The sequence below is a fragment of the Malaclemys terrapin genome, chromosome 12, assembly GCF_027887155.1.
Source record: "Malaclemys terrapin pileata isolate rMalTer1 chromosome 12, rMalTer1.hap1, whole genome shotgun sequence".
NCBI classification, from domain to species: Eukaryota; Metazoa; Chordata; order Testudines; family Emydidae; genus Malaclemys; species Malaclemys terrapin.
Genome location: NC_071516.1, coordinates 43737214 through 43751378, shown reverse-complemented (window position 1 = coordinate 43751378; position 14165 = coordinate 43737214). Strand labels below are relative to the sequence as shown.

At 39.3% G+C, this 14165-nt stretch overlaps 2 protein-coding genes across 4 annotated transcripts; both read right to left on the bottom strand.

The window, feature by feature from the left end:
* Window positions 1–312: 312 nt before the first annotated feature.
* On the bottom strand, window positions 313–1308 carry LOC128846099 (olfactory receptor 10A7-like). Its single transcript, XM_054045172.1, has one exon. It carries the CDS (start codon window positions 1306–1308, stop codon window positions 313–315), a length of 996 nt encoding a protein of 331 aa, XP_053901147.1.
* A 7630-nt stretch (window positions 1309–8938) lies between these two features.
* On the bottom strand, window positions 8939–12817 carry LOC128846811 (olfactory receptor 10A7-like). 3 transcript variants are annotated; one of them, XM_054046045.1, is made up of 2 exons: window positions 10070–10995; window positions 8939–8954 (listed from the first exon to the last, which is right to left on the bottom strand). In XM_054046045.1, the coding sequence occupies exons 1-2, from the start codon at window positions 10993–10995 to the stop codon at window positions 8939–8941; spliced, it is 942 nt and encodes a 313-aa protein (XP_053902020.1). The 3 variants fall into 3 exon arrangements, with proteins under 3 accessions (XP_053902020.1, XP_053902017.1, XP_053902019.1); XM_054046042.1 differs by lacking the exon at window positions 8939–8954 and adding an exon at window positions 12808–12817 and having other exon boundaries at window positions 10024–10979; XM_054046044.1 differs by lacking the exon at window positions 8939–8954 and adding an exon at window positions 11016–11026 and having other exon boundaries at window positions 10024–10966.
* Window positions 12818–14165: the final 1348 nt, after the last annotated feature.

Below are 14165 nucleotides of genomic sequence, written 5' to 3'. Positions count from 1 at the left end.
TTTAACAACATATTTCATTGCAATTTTGAGTTAAAATGAAAAAAATCCGTGCATATTCACATTAAATGTAGATGAATTTTTGTGATTTTTCGGTGTGTTTCAAGCAGCAGTATATATGATCAACATTTCTGAAACTTTGATGCTTTTTTCTGGCCAAAATTTCTAATTTCATCCCCCCAGAAAATTGACAAAATGTTTTCAACATTTTTGTGTGTTTCATTTTGCAGTTTTAAGAAACTACTTCAACGGTAGCAGTGAATGGCATTGACATCAAAGGAACTACTCAAGATTTATACAGTTGGATAACTGATCTCAGAACAAGACCTGTATCCCAATTATTTTCTTTGAGAAAATATTTTTTCCTTTCAGCCCATCCCACAACAATCTCCACACAGCACCTTTCACCTCATTGTTCCTCAGGCTGTAGACTATAGGGTTCAAGGTGGGGGTGATGGTTGTATACATCAGAGCCAGCACGTTGTTGCTGTCCAGTGAGTTAGTGGACTTGGGTCTTAAATAGATCAGGCCACTGCTCCCATAATACAATATCACCACAATGAGGTGTGAGGAGCAGGTGGAGAAAGCTTTGTGTCTGCCATCAGCCGAAGCCATCTTTAAAATGGTGGAGATAATAACAATGTAGGACACAAGGATGAGAGAAAATGGAGTGAAGTTGACCAGTATAGTAGCTGTAAACAACTGCATTTCATATGAAGAGGTGTCAGTGCAAGAAAGCTTAAGCAATGGGGGAATGTCACAGAAGAAATAGTTAATCTGATTGGACCCACAAAATGGCAAGTTGAAAACCCAGGTTGTCTGTACTAGGGATACCACGTTACCACTGAACCAAGAGAGAACTACTAATGAAAGGCAGACCCTCCTGTTCATGATGAGTCTGTACCTCAATGGGTTGCATATGGCCACATAGCGGTCATACGCCATTGCAGCCAGAAGGAAGCACTCAGAGATTCCAAGGAAGAGCAGGAAGTACATTTGTGCAGCACAACCCACATAGGAAATGCTCCTGTTGTCTGAGAGGAAGTTCACCAGCATCTTAGGGATGGTGACCGAGGTGTAGCAGATCTCCAGGAAGGATAAGACTCTGAGAAAGAAATACATAGGGGTTTGAAGGGCTGTGTCTATGGTGATGAGGATGATGAGGATGTTCCCCATCAGGGTAATCAAGTAAATTAACAGATAGATGGAGAACAGAGGCACCTGCAGCTCATGGTGGTTGGACAATCCCAGTAGAATGAATTCAGTCACTGTGGTGAGGTTCCCCATTCTTGATTCCTTTGCATATTTCATCTGTGGGAGACAATAAATACCTAGCTATCATGTGAAGAAGTGACCTACTGCAGGAAATAAGGAGAAATAGTCAAAGGCACACATTCTCCAATGGACATTCTATGAGAGTAGGGGGTCATGTCCTCAAAGATATTTCAGTGGTTCACTCCCTTTGATTTCTATGGGAGTTAGGCACCTAAATACCTTTAAGGATCTGTACCTGGGTGTTTTACTGCCCCATGTGCATTTTGTTGGTGATGGTAATGCAGCATTAAGGTCTGTATATTTGCCTGAGATAGACTTTTGGGTTTTGTTTGGCCATTTGAATTTTGAGGTCTTTAAAACACAATTGTTTATGTCTTACTATCATGTGTGAACAAAGAACAAGGACACCATATCTTGCTTCTGCCTAGCCAGTTGGAATTACAGCCCGATAAGAAAAGATAAGGAAGAGAGTTAAAGTGTTGCTGGGCATGGTGGGCAGTTGATATACATATGTAGAATTCCTTTCCCAAGACAAGGTCAAACAACCGGTGGGAAGGGGTGAGGTGGATGGGCGGAGGTATAAGAAACACCAAAAGCCAAAGAAATGGTGACCCTGGCTGAAACACAACCTCACTCTCTACCCCTCCCAGGGGATAAAAAAGAGGTGGTACTGAAACCTCCAGACTCACGACCCTCCAAAACAGAACATGACCATAAATTGTAAGGGGTGGGACCAGGGTTGTACACTAGAGGCATAATTAAGCCTGCTTAGAAGGAGGAGGTGGGAAAAAAGATAAAATAAAGCTCTACAGGTGTACAGAGCTGTGGATTATGCTTGCTTGGTAACCCCAGTAAACATCGCATTGCCTGCACTTTGGACTCTGGCCTTCTGCTTTCTGTCTGCGTGACAAGAGCCAAGGGAGGCTGAGGGGAATCCCTAATACCTTTGAAAATGTTCCCCCAAAGTCACTGCGGCAAATTCTTCCTTCACTTCACCAAGTGCAAATCTCCTTTAGGCTCCTTCCAAAATCCCAGTCTGTGTTGGCTGGCATTTCTGTATTCTAGATGTGGCCGAAAATGAGAGAAAATGTCTCAAGGGAAAGTATCACCCCCACAAAGTTCATTGTTTCTGTGTAAAAAATCAGGACTTCCTGGAATGTGCCTTTCAGACAGACAGACTCACAGACAGACCAATAGAAAATCAGACAGACACACAGGGAGACCAATAGAAAAACACATAAGCCAATAGGTAGATTGACCAATAGACTAATGGGTAGATGGATACATTTCACTAAACTGTTTCAATTTTATCCTCTTTCAAATTTCTTTAACCGTCCCATCTTCTTTCCTGCTACATTAAGCATGCACAGTGATTGATTGTTGGTAATACTAAGAAATGGATTGACTACACTATGTTCTAATTGGAACACTACATAGACTCGCAGGGGACACAGATCAGCAAAACTACTTTGAAGTAGATGGAGCTATACTGATTTGCACGATGAGTATTTTCCCTCTTCTTGGTGAATGCAAAAGAATAATGCTGAGATCCTGCAAAAAAACAAACTTTCCTTTCAACATGACAGGTGGAATTCTAATGCACCTAAGGGCTTTATACTAAAATGTCAGCGAACATGGGCATGCTGCTTTACTTCTTTTTGCCTTTGTGTCTCCACCTATAAAAAGGGATGATGACTTTTACTTATCCCTCAGCACAGTTGTGGGGCTAATTTTGTTAATGTTTATAGTACACTTTGAGTTTCTGAGATGACTGTTCCTATGAAAATTCAAAGTGATATTCTTATAATTGAATCAAAGATGTTCCCAAATAACTGTTGACCATTCAAATTCAAATAGAATTGATTATGGTTTAATAATATATGCACCAAAGCCCATTTTTATTTTTGTTTTTGGGGTGGGGGGTTACAGAAAAGGCTAATAGAAAACCTGAGAGAGTACAAAAGAGAGGTAAAAAGTCTAATTCTTTTTTGTTTGGGAAGGGAATTAAAAGATCTAAACTATGAAGAAATTTCCAAAGACCTGCAGTATGCGACTGCAGGATTTTAAGGAAATGTGACAACTGTGTATAGAGAAGGAGAGGGAAACTAAAAAAAAGCAGAGTTGGTTAAAAATTTTCAGAGGAATTTTTTTCGTAAGAAAATGCCGATTAAAGAAAATCTAAATATTTAGCTTTCATGTTCTCATTTTGTCTTAATTGTCTATGGGAAATTGATCAGGTTGAAATGTTTTGTTTCAGGTGTATTATTTAAACAATAATATAATCAAAACAATAAAGTCAACATGAAATGTTAAACCTTGTTTAACGCCCCTCCCCCCAACATATTCACCTTATAGAAATGCAATATTTCTGAATATTTTGTTTCACAAAAAAGCCCTGAGATTTTGACTTTTTGGTCTGATCTGGGATTAAACCAAATTTTGAACTGTATGATCATCTGAGACAGAAATTCCATATTTTGACCACCTCTGAGAAATGTATGAGGCATTGTTCCTATTCTTATTTGTAATTATAATAATGATAAATACCTAGGCAGTAATTTGAGCCCTTACTGATTAGATTTTGACTTGTTCCATGAACAGTTTCACAGATACCAATGTGACTATTTACAAAACAAGATCCCGTTCAATGTGAAGGTGTTACTATGTGTCCCCTATCATTTATATAGCACCTTCCAGCAGAGGAACTCTGAACAACTAACATCAGTTATGTCAGCCTCACAATTTCAGGCTGAGGTAGGTTGGACTTTTGCAGATGGAGAGACTGAGACACAGAGAAGCAAGAAGTGATTCTCTTCTAAGGTCACACAATTAGTTTGTGGCAGGGGCAGGAAGAGATTCTGGTCTCATAAGTTTCCCTGGTTTAAGCACAGAATTGCCCCTGAATATACCCTATTAATATGAGATTATACAACTCTGCAGAAACCCAATGATATGACTGGTCAAACTACATAGATGGGGGCCATGTCTATATAGAGAGACAGACAAACTGTTCATATCATGAACCCACCTCCACAACCATCAATCCAGTCCCATTTGCTGGTTCTCAAGAGGCTCTGTTTTTAAGACACCTGCAAAGGCTGCATGAGTACAGAGACTGTAGAGACCACAGCCTGGATTTCGGGAATAGAACATCTATCAGATGTCATATAAAGCCAAGGGCTATGATCTAGCAAACTGCCACATGAGGAGTCTCATTCATGTGTGCATTTGCAAAAAATGATTCCTGGATAAATGTATGAGAAAGCAGACAATCCAATCAAGTTGCTAAACACCTCTGAAGTTAAAGAATTAGGAAGTTTGGTGTTTATGATATGATCAGTCAAAATTAAAATGTAATTGGCAATGACCTAATTCAGTGTCCAAAATCTCCAGAAATCACTGTTGGCTTAGTGAAACAGGGAACTGAAAAAAAATAAACTAAATACAAGGAGAAAAAAATACTTCACCATTAGTGTTAATTCTACACACTCTCTTTCTACAAATAAAGTAATAAAACGTAATACAAACTCCTAGTTGCTTTAAGTTAATTATCACGTACTGGTATATCTCTTTGCAATTGCCACATTCTGCCTACAGAACTATCTCTGTCTCATTTTCTTGAGTTGTATGTTCTGGTTTGCATTGCTTGTGGGACATGTTTTATTTATTTATTTATATTTATTTGAAACGCATTAATGCCTAGGAGCCCCGAGCATGGATCAGGATTCCATTATGTTATACTCTTGACAAACCCTGAACTAAAAAAGACAGCCCTTGCCCCAAAGAACTTGCAGTCTAATTACATCATTTCCCAATCTGTATCCCTGTTGGAAGATTTTACATTACTATACAGAGCCCTGGGGATGGCTAATGTCAAGAACTTCCAAAGATGGGCATCTATTTAATTGCAGTTTTAAATTTCTTTAGGAAAGCAAGAAAAATAAATACTAAAGGGACCAATCCCCAGCAGGTGAAATTTCTTTCTTTGAAATGACGCCACTTGAGAATCTCCCCCAGGTTTCTATACAGAGACAGTTCAAGTCAAGGGAGCAAAAGCAACATGCCCTCAGATATGTTTTCAGTCCATACAATAGTAAACGCCAACCAGAATGTAGCTAGATCCAAAATAATTTCCTCCTACCTCCAGGTTTCTCTGCTCAGCTCTCTGCAGAATGAATGTGCTGATATCTATGGTCTATTTCAGTCCCCTTATATGACCTTTGGGGTGTAATTATGCTGCATCCACTGTGCCCAACACACTGGGGGATTTACACCCATGTATTCCCACTGTGTCTCTTTAATTGGGAGGAAAAAGTCTGCAGCATAAGGATTTTCAGTGGAAACTTTTGTCTTTTTTTTGCTTGAGAGTTCCTGGAGTTAATTCTCATTCACATTATAGAGACTTCATGTGGCTCTGTGAATGTAACTGAGCCTTGGGGTGGATATCAATGTCATTTATGTCCATTTTCCGACCCTTTTCATACTGCTAGAATGGTACAAAGCAGCTTCTGTGTCAATGAGGCTCAGGTCAACTAAGCTGAATTCTACTCTAAGGCTTCAGCTACACTAGAAGCTGGGGGAGTGGCGGCAGCACAGTCTAGCTGAATGAAGTATGTGCCCTTGGGATCTGAGTGGCTTTGTACTTGAGGTGACTAGCACATAGCCATTTGCCGCTGTCTGTGCTACTGCGGCTACACTTCTATTTTTAGAACGCTAACTCAATGACAACTCAGTACAAATATGTGTACATGAGCTGGGAATCACACCTGTAGCTCCAAGGGCAGACGTAGCCTAAATTACACAGGTGTGAATCTAGATTAGGGCCTCGTATTGAGAACCCATGAGTGTGATCCAGTGAGAGACACCTGTTGGCTTCACAGGGCTTCAGATCTGGCCTTCAATGGAGGGCTCAAGTATAAAAGCTATGTGGATAGCTTTTACGTGATAGTGACTACACATAGTGGGAAACATTACACCAGGTAGGTAATTTTTTCAGATTCCTGGATTCCAAAGCCAGCAGGGGCTGTTGTTATCATTTAGTCTGAGCTTCTGTATAACCTGGACCAGATAATTCTTCCAAAGTGATTCCTCTTTGAAAAATAGTGTATTTTAAAACAAAACAAAGCAAAGCATCCAAAATGGTCAGTGCCCTTGTCATGCAAAAACTTCCTACCAAACTTTGGCCTCATTACAGCAAAGCATTTTAGCACGTGTCTCACTTTAAGCCTGTGAGTAGTCGCTTTAAAATCAATGGGAGTTTAACACATGCTCAAAATATGCCACTGAAGCATCAGCTGAAGGGTCATTGACTTCAGTGAGGCTACTCATGCTTAAAGCTCAACACGCAATTTGCCAACTCTGGGTAATAGTCCTCCTGTATATCTAGGTAATTCTGTGGTCCTGACCATTGTAATATAAGCACCTTCACAATAATGAACAGATTTTATGCTAACTGCACCCCTCTGAGGGAAGTCAATATTATTACCAGACATAGGTGAAAAACAAGGTATGTTTGTGATGATATATTGCTTGAAACAGGAGGTGGTATAGTAGGAGAGTATGCGTCAGTTTGCTGCTTTCTCTTATTATGCATGACCACTGAACAAAGAGGAAGAATAACTAATGTATCCAAGGTCACCCAGGGAGTCTGTGGCTGAACTTGGAATGTAACCAGGTCTTCTGAATTCCACTCCCATGCCTTTTAATTGATTGAAATATGAGGGTTCTCCACCATAACTTACTAAATGAAAGATAGGGACGAATATGACTATTTTAACTGTTTTCCAACCAGAGAAAAATTAGAAAAGGAGACAAAATATTGGATAAAATCTCTTCTGCACACTCTTTTTATGGTTTAAAGCAATAAAAGTATGTGATTAGCATATTGCCATTGAAAGTCAATGGGATTTGAGCACCTAAATGCCTCAAGCTCCTTTGGAAGCCGAGCCATAATTGATACACTGTAGAATGTTATTAGCTAAATTGGAAAAGTAAAACAAACATCACCAGCAAATCTCTGTCAAATTATGGTCCATTTGACACCCACCATGGCAAAGGTGGAACATTCCTTTCCGTTACAGCTGTGATTCAAATTCTGGAAGCGCTAGGCATGTGTGTGCTGCTCTCATGTGAAATGTTGAGTTCAATGAGGGGCTCTGATCTGGGTGTAATTTCTCTTAAAAAAACTCTTGCTTCTGCTCATCCTACCTGAAGGATTGATGAGATTTGGGAGGTAGGCGATCCTGAGTTTGACTGCTATGCCCTAGTGACTCAGGAGGGAGAGGCATTGATTAAAGAGAACAACTACAAGCTATAGGCAAACAGTTTCCACACAGCTTCAGTTTCACCTTTGTTTATCTTCTTTACCAGGAATCTAAGTTTGGTGGGAACAGAGGTAGGCCAATGTGAACACTTTTGCTTATACTCCATGCTTATACTCTGAACATTACTCCAAACTATGGCTTTGTTAACACATGAAAGTTGCATTGGTTGCACGTCAATCATTTTCTTGCCTAAAACTGGTGCATAAGCCTGTGTGGAAACTCTTATTTCAGGTTAGAAATTGTATATTTAAGTTTAAATTAAGCCTTTGGCTAAACTGAAATAAGTCTGGCTTAAACCAAAATAAAAGCACCCGCAAGCAGTTGACATTAGTTTAACCAAATCAGTTTGAATTCACAGCTGAGGTCAAAAACGCATGCAACTATCTCTTGTGTACTAGTCCCAATGGATGACTCCTTAATCTCATTTAGAAGATACCTGTTCTTTGGAAGAAAAGATACTTCCTGTATCCCTTGGTATATTTGATTCACACAATTGTTGTTAGATGTTGATAGATGTTTGTCTGCATGTGTGTGTTCCCTCTGTGTGTTGCCCTAGTCCTGCGCAGACAGCTGGCATGGCAGACCTTGAGCAACCTGCCCAATGACCACAAGATCCATTAATGGATGAGGGCACCCAGCCAGTTTTATTGTCAATGAAGAATGGTACTAGTATCCCGCAGACTCTACCGGACCGCTAACACATGCATGACCATAACAATGGACCAGCTCAGTGAATGGTGGGACTTTCTGTTCCTCCCTAGGCTAGACAAAGATACTCCCTCTGAGATACATCTTTATACCACGATACAAACAAGTTTCATAGTGCCCCTGTGGCATAGTTACTGCCCCTTGACATGGCTAGTTATCACCCATCACTTTGTACATGTTGGTTCAAACAAAACATCTCTATTATTTACTGTCATCCTGACCTTATCTTTAGCCAGTGTCATTTAGTCAGGGTCAGTGTTTTCCTGTTATCCTTGGGGGATGTTTTTGTACTATCCTCTATATTGGAATGTTCTAGTACCACTTGATATTGGGATGTGTTTGTGTGAATGCTCTGTGCCTAGCACATCTTAGGAATGTGTATTCCAACAATAACAGCCCTGTTCTTGACAGATTCTGTGAGCAGGTCCTGCCCCTTGCTCACAGCATGTCTTTGCTTTATACCAGTAAAGCTTTGACTACTGCTTTAGCCCAGGCCTCCAGCCTCATACCAGGCCTCTGAATCAAGGGCTTATGTCTCAGGCTCTCTTCCTACTGCAATAACTGTTTCTGCTATTTTCAGTGCCTGGACACACACTTTGCTGATGGAGCACCACTGGAACAGAAACAGAGAAAGGTCAAGATTTTACCAACCTTATTTACGTTGAACAATATGTTCTCCTTTAGGATAGTCAATGAAATCAAGGAAGCTGCTTGAATGGAGTTACACCTGCCTCCAGAACATAATCTTGTTTGCCATTAGGATCTTCATAGGCTGGACACTATTCCTGTGTATAGTCCTGTCCTATGTGTACATCATCTCCACCATCCTGAGATATGCTCTACGAAGTGGACTCTGAAACTTTTTCCACCTACACATCTCACCTGACCATCCTCCTCCTGTTCTACATCACCTATGTTGGGCCCATCTCCAGCTTCTTCCTTGATAATACAGGGTGTTGTCCCTGGTTTACAATGCAGTGACCCCTCATCCTGAACCCATTGAGCTACACCCTGAAGAACCAGGATGTGAAAGTGGCACTGAGAAAAGTCTTGATGGGGAAATTGTATTTGCAATGAAATTGCCAATGCTTTTCTGAAGGCTCTGTGAATATCACCTGGGAACTAAGGTACTCTCCTTTTCTTATTTGGTTTTCTAGTCTCTGTTTAGTAGAAATAGTGAAAAAAATTACAACAAAAAATTGAAATTAGCATCATTTGGTACCTTCAGATGTTCCCAATTTCTTTATTTTTAGCAAAACTTTGTATTGTACTTTATAATCTATTATTTACATTAATTTTCAAAAATTTTACATAAACTTTTATTCAAAATCATTCTCAAAATGGTTAGCATACAGCACATAAACATTGTTTTCCAAAATAAGATTTTTAAACAGAATTTTTCATTGCAATTTTGAGCTGAGTTGAAAATAATCCATGCATTGCCATGTGAAATGTAAATGGGTTTTTGTGATTTTCTCTTTTTGTTTCAAGAAGCTACAAATATGATAACCATTTCTGACACTTTGATGATGTTCTTTGGCCAAAATTTCTAATTTAAATTCAAACAAAAAATTGACAAAACATTAACATTTTCATGTGTTTCATTCTGCAGTTTTTGGACACTAGTTCAATTGTAACTGTGAATGCTACTGACTTCAAGGGAACTACTCCAGATTTGTACAGTTGAGTTACTGGTATCAGAACAAGAGCTGTGCCCAAATTACATTCTGTGAGAAAATATTCTTCTCTTCGTCCTGTCCCCCAGCAATCTCCTCAGAGCCTCTTTCACCTCCTTGTTCCTCAGGCTGTAGATAAAGGGATTCAAGGTTGGGGTGATGGTTGTGTATATCAGAGCCAGCATTTTGTTGGTGTCTAGTAAATGAATGGACTTGGGTCTTAAATAGATCAGGCCACAGCTCCCGTAATACAATGTCACCACAATGAGGTGTGAGGAGCAGGTGGAGAAGGCTTTGTGTCTGCCTTCAGCTGATGCCATCTTTAAGATGGTGGAGATAATAAAGGTGTAGGACACAACAATGAGAGAAAATGGAGTGAAGATGACTAGTATAGCTGCTGTAAACAACTGCATTTCATACAAAGGGATGTCAATACAAGAAAGCTTAATCAATGGGGGAATATCACAGAAGAAATAGTTAATCTGATTGGACCCACAAAATGGCAAGGTGAAAACCCAGGCTGTCTGTACTAGGGACACCACATTACCCCAGAACCAAGAGAGAATTGTCAAGGAAAGGCAGACCCTCCTGTTCATGATGAGCCTGTATCTCAATGGGTTGCATATAGCCACATAGCGGTCATATGCCATGGCAGCCAGAAGGAAGCACTCAGAGATTCCAAGAAAGAGCAGGAAGTACATTTGGGCAGCACAGCCCATGTAGGAAATGCTCCTGTTGTCTGAAAGGAAGTTCATCAGCATCTTGGGGACAGTGACTGAGGTATAGCAGATCTCCAGGAAGGATAAGACCCGGAGAAAGAAATACATGGGGGTGTGAAGGGCGGGGTCCATGGTGATGAGGATGATGAGGATGTTCCCCATCAGTGTAATGGTATAAATGGACAGATAGATGGAGAACAGAGGCACCTGCAGGTTATGGTGGTTGGACAATCCTAGTAGAATGAATTCAGTCACTGTGGTGAGGTTCCTCCGTCTTGATTCTTCTGCATAATTCATCTGTGGGAGACAATAAATACCCAGATATCATGTGAAGAAATGACCCACTGCAGAAAATAAGGAGAAATGCTCAAAGGCACACAGAGAAGTCAGACTTTCAACTCCCATGGACATTCCATGGGAGTTGGGGCCCAGATCATCAATGATAATTCAAAGGATAACTTGCATTGATTTCTAGGGGTGTTAGGTACTTAAATACTGTTAATGATCTGTACTTTGGTGCTTGACTTCTTCAAAATCGTCCTCAAAACTATAAGGGCTTCTTCTCCTTCTCCCTAGGGCAAATTTCCCATAGATGCCAATCTGGGTTAATTGGTATGTGTTCATTCTAGTTGCAGTCACGAAATGAGAGAAAATGTCTCAATGAAAAGAAACATCCCCCAAATGTGTAGTTTCTGTTGAAAAAATCAGAACTACCTGTAAAAGTCCCCTCAATTGGATAGAACGACACACAGATAGATCTATAGAAAGAGAAATAGATTAATAGATAGGTAGCCCAATTGACCAGTGGATAGATGGATAGATTTCACTAATCTCTTTAAATTTTATCCTCTTTCAAATTCCTTTAAGCATCCCACCTTTCCCCCTTCTCCAATAAGGACACACAATTTCTTATTGTTATAAATTCATCAGGAACACATTGACTACACTATGTTCTAATCGGCACACTATACAGACCCCAAGATAGTGTAGATCACCAAAGTTTCTTTGAAGTATATGGATCCTTACTGATTTGCACAAGCTGCATATTTCCCCCCTACAGTCCCATCTGACTGGCACAGAGTTTTCTGCCCTGTTCAGTGATTGCCAAATAATAATATTGAGATTCTAACTAACTTTCTGTCCACCATGACCAGGTGGAATTTTAAAGCACTTGAGGGCTTTACACAGAAAAATCAGAGGAGATGGGCAGGCCACCTCTCCTTTTTGTGCCTTAGTTTCTCTAGCTATAGAAAGGGATGATAAGTTTTATTTATCCCTCAATGGAATTGTGAGTCTAAAATAATTAATATTTGTAGAACTCTTTGAGATCCTCAGATTACTGTTGCTATGGAAATGCAAAGTGACATTATTATTACCAAATTAAATTTATTTCTAAATAACTGTTAATAATTCCAATTCATATGGAACAGATTATGGTTTCATAATATATGGACCAGAGCCCATTTTGATTCTTTTTTTTTTAATTTTATGAAAAGGGTAATAAAAAACTGGAGAGAGTACAAAAGAGAGGTAAAAAGTCTGATACTTTTTAATGGGGGAAGGGAATTAAAAATCTAAGGTATGAAGAAATTTACAAAGACCAGAGTATGTGACTATAAGGATATGAGGAAATGTAACAACTGTTTGCAGACAAATAGAAGGAAGTTAAAAAAAAACAGAGCTGGTTGAAATTTTTCAGAGGAATGTTTTCCGTAAGAAAACGATGATTTGATAAAATCTAAATATTTAGGTGGAATGTTTTGATTTGATCTAAATTGTCTATGGAAAATTGATATGGTAGAATAATATTGCTTCATGGTTATCATTTCAACAATAATATAATCAAATTTATAGAGTCAAAATGAAATGTTTTAAGATTATTAAAAACAACAATTTTAATTTATTCAGATACAGTATTTCAGAATATTTTGTTTCACTAAAATAAAATCTTGAGATTTTGAATTTTTGGCCTGATTTAGGATTAAACCTAATTTTGAAAACTATGATTTTATGGTAGAACAGCTATGAAAAAAGAGAGAAGGCATTGTTCTTATATTTATTTCTAATAACAATAATTATCAAGAGTTAGCCAGTTCTTTGAGCCCTTACCGATTAGCATTTGAATTGTTCCCTGAGCAATTCCACAGAAACCAATGTGATAATTTATGGAACAAGGTCCCATTCAATGTGAAGCTATCACAATATGTCCTCCACCATTTACATAGCACCCCCCAACCCGTCCACCAAGGACCTCTGAATAACTGACATTGGTTGGGCCAGTCACACAACCTCTGGCTGTGGCAGGTCAGTATTTACACCAATTTTGCAGATGGAAAAACCAAGGCACAGGGAAGCAAGAAGCGATTCTCCACCAAGGTCACACAGCTAGTCTGTGGAGGAACAGGAAGGGATTCCAGGTGTCATGAGTCACCCTAATCTAAGCACAGAACAGCCCCTGAATATACCCTATAGATATGAGAGTATACATGGCTGCAGAAACCCAATGATATGACTGATCAAACTGCACAGATGGAGGCCATGTCTATATAGAGAGAGACAAAGAGTTCATTTCATGCACTCACTTCCACAACCATCAATCCAGTGCCTTTGGTTGGTTCTCAAGATGTCCATTCTAAAGACACAAGTAAAGGCTGCATGAATACAGAGGCTGCAGAGACCACAGCCTGGACAGCTTGGATTTCAGGAAAAAAACAACATCTATAAGGGATCACTTAAAGCCAACCTCTACAATCTAGCAAACTTTGCCACATGAGGAATCTCATTCATGTGTGCCTTTGCAAAACTGAGCCCTGGATAAATGTCTGATAAAGCAGACAGTCCTATCAGGTTGCTAAACACCACTAAAATTTCAGAATCAGGAAGTTCTGTGTTTATGATATGATCAGGCAAAATTAAAATGTTATGGGCTAATTCAGTGTCTGAGATCTCTGGAAATCACTGTTTGCTTAGTTAAAGGGAATTGAAAGTAATTCAATAAAAGGAGAGAAAACACTTCATTAATGTTAATTCTACCTAATCCTTTCCAGACAAATAATAAGATAACTTGATACAAACTCCCCTTTGCCTTCAACTTAACTTCACAATTGCCAGATTCTGCTAGATACAGAATTATCTGTGTCTGATTTACTAGAGGGATATGTTCTGGTTTGCATTACTTATTGGACATCTTTTCTTTAGTTATTTATTTGAATTGAGGTAATACCTAGGAGCCCCAGTCATGGAATAGGATTCCATTGCGCTATGCTCCGGATAAATCCTGAATAAAAAGTCAGCCCTTCCCCCAAAAAGTTGCAGCCTAATTACATCATTTCCCAATCTTTTGGAAGATTTTGCATTAGTATATGGAACCCTGGGGATGGCTAGCATCAGGAACATCTGAGGATAGGCACCTGTTTAATTGCAGTTTTACATTTCTTTGGGAAAGCAAGGAAAAGAAGTACTAAAGG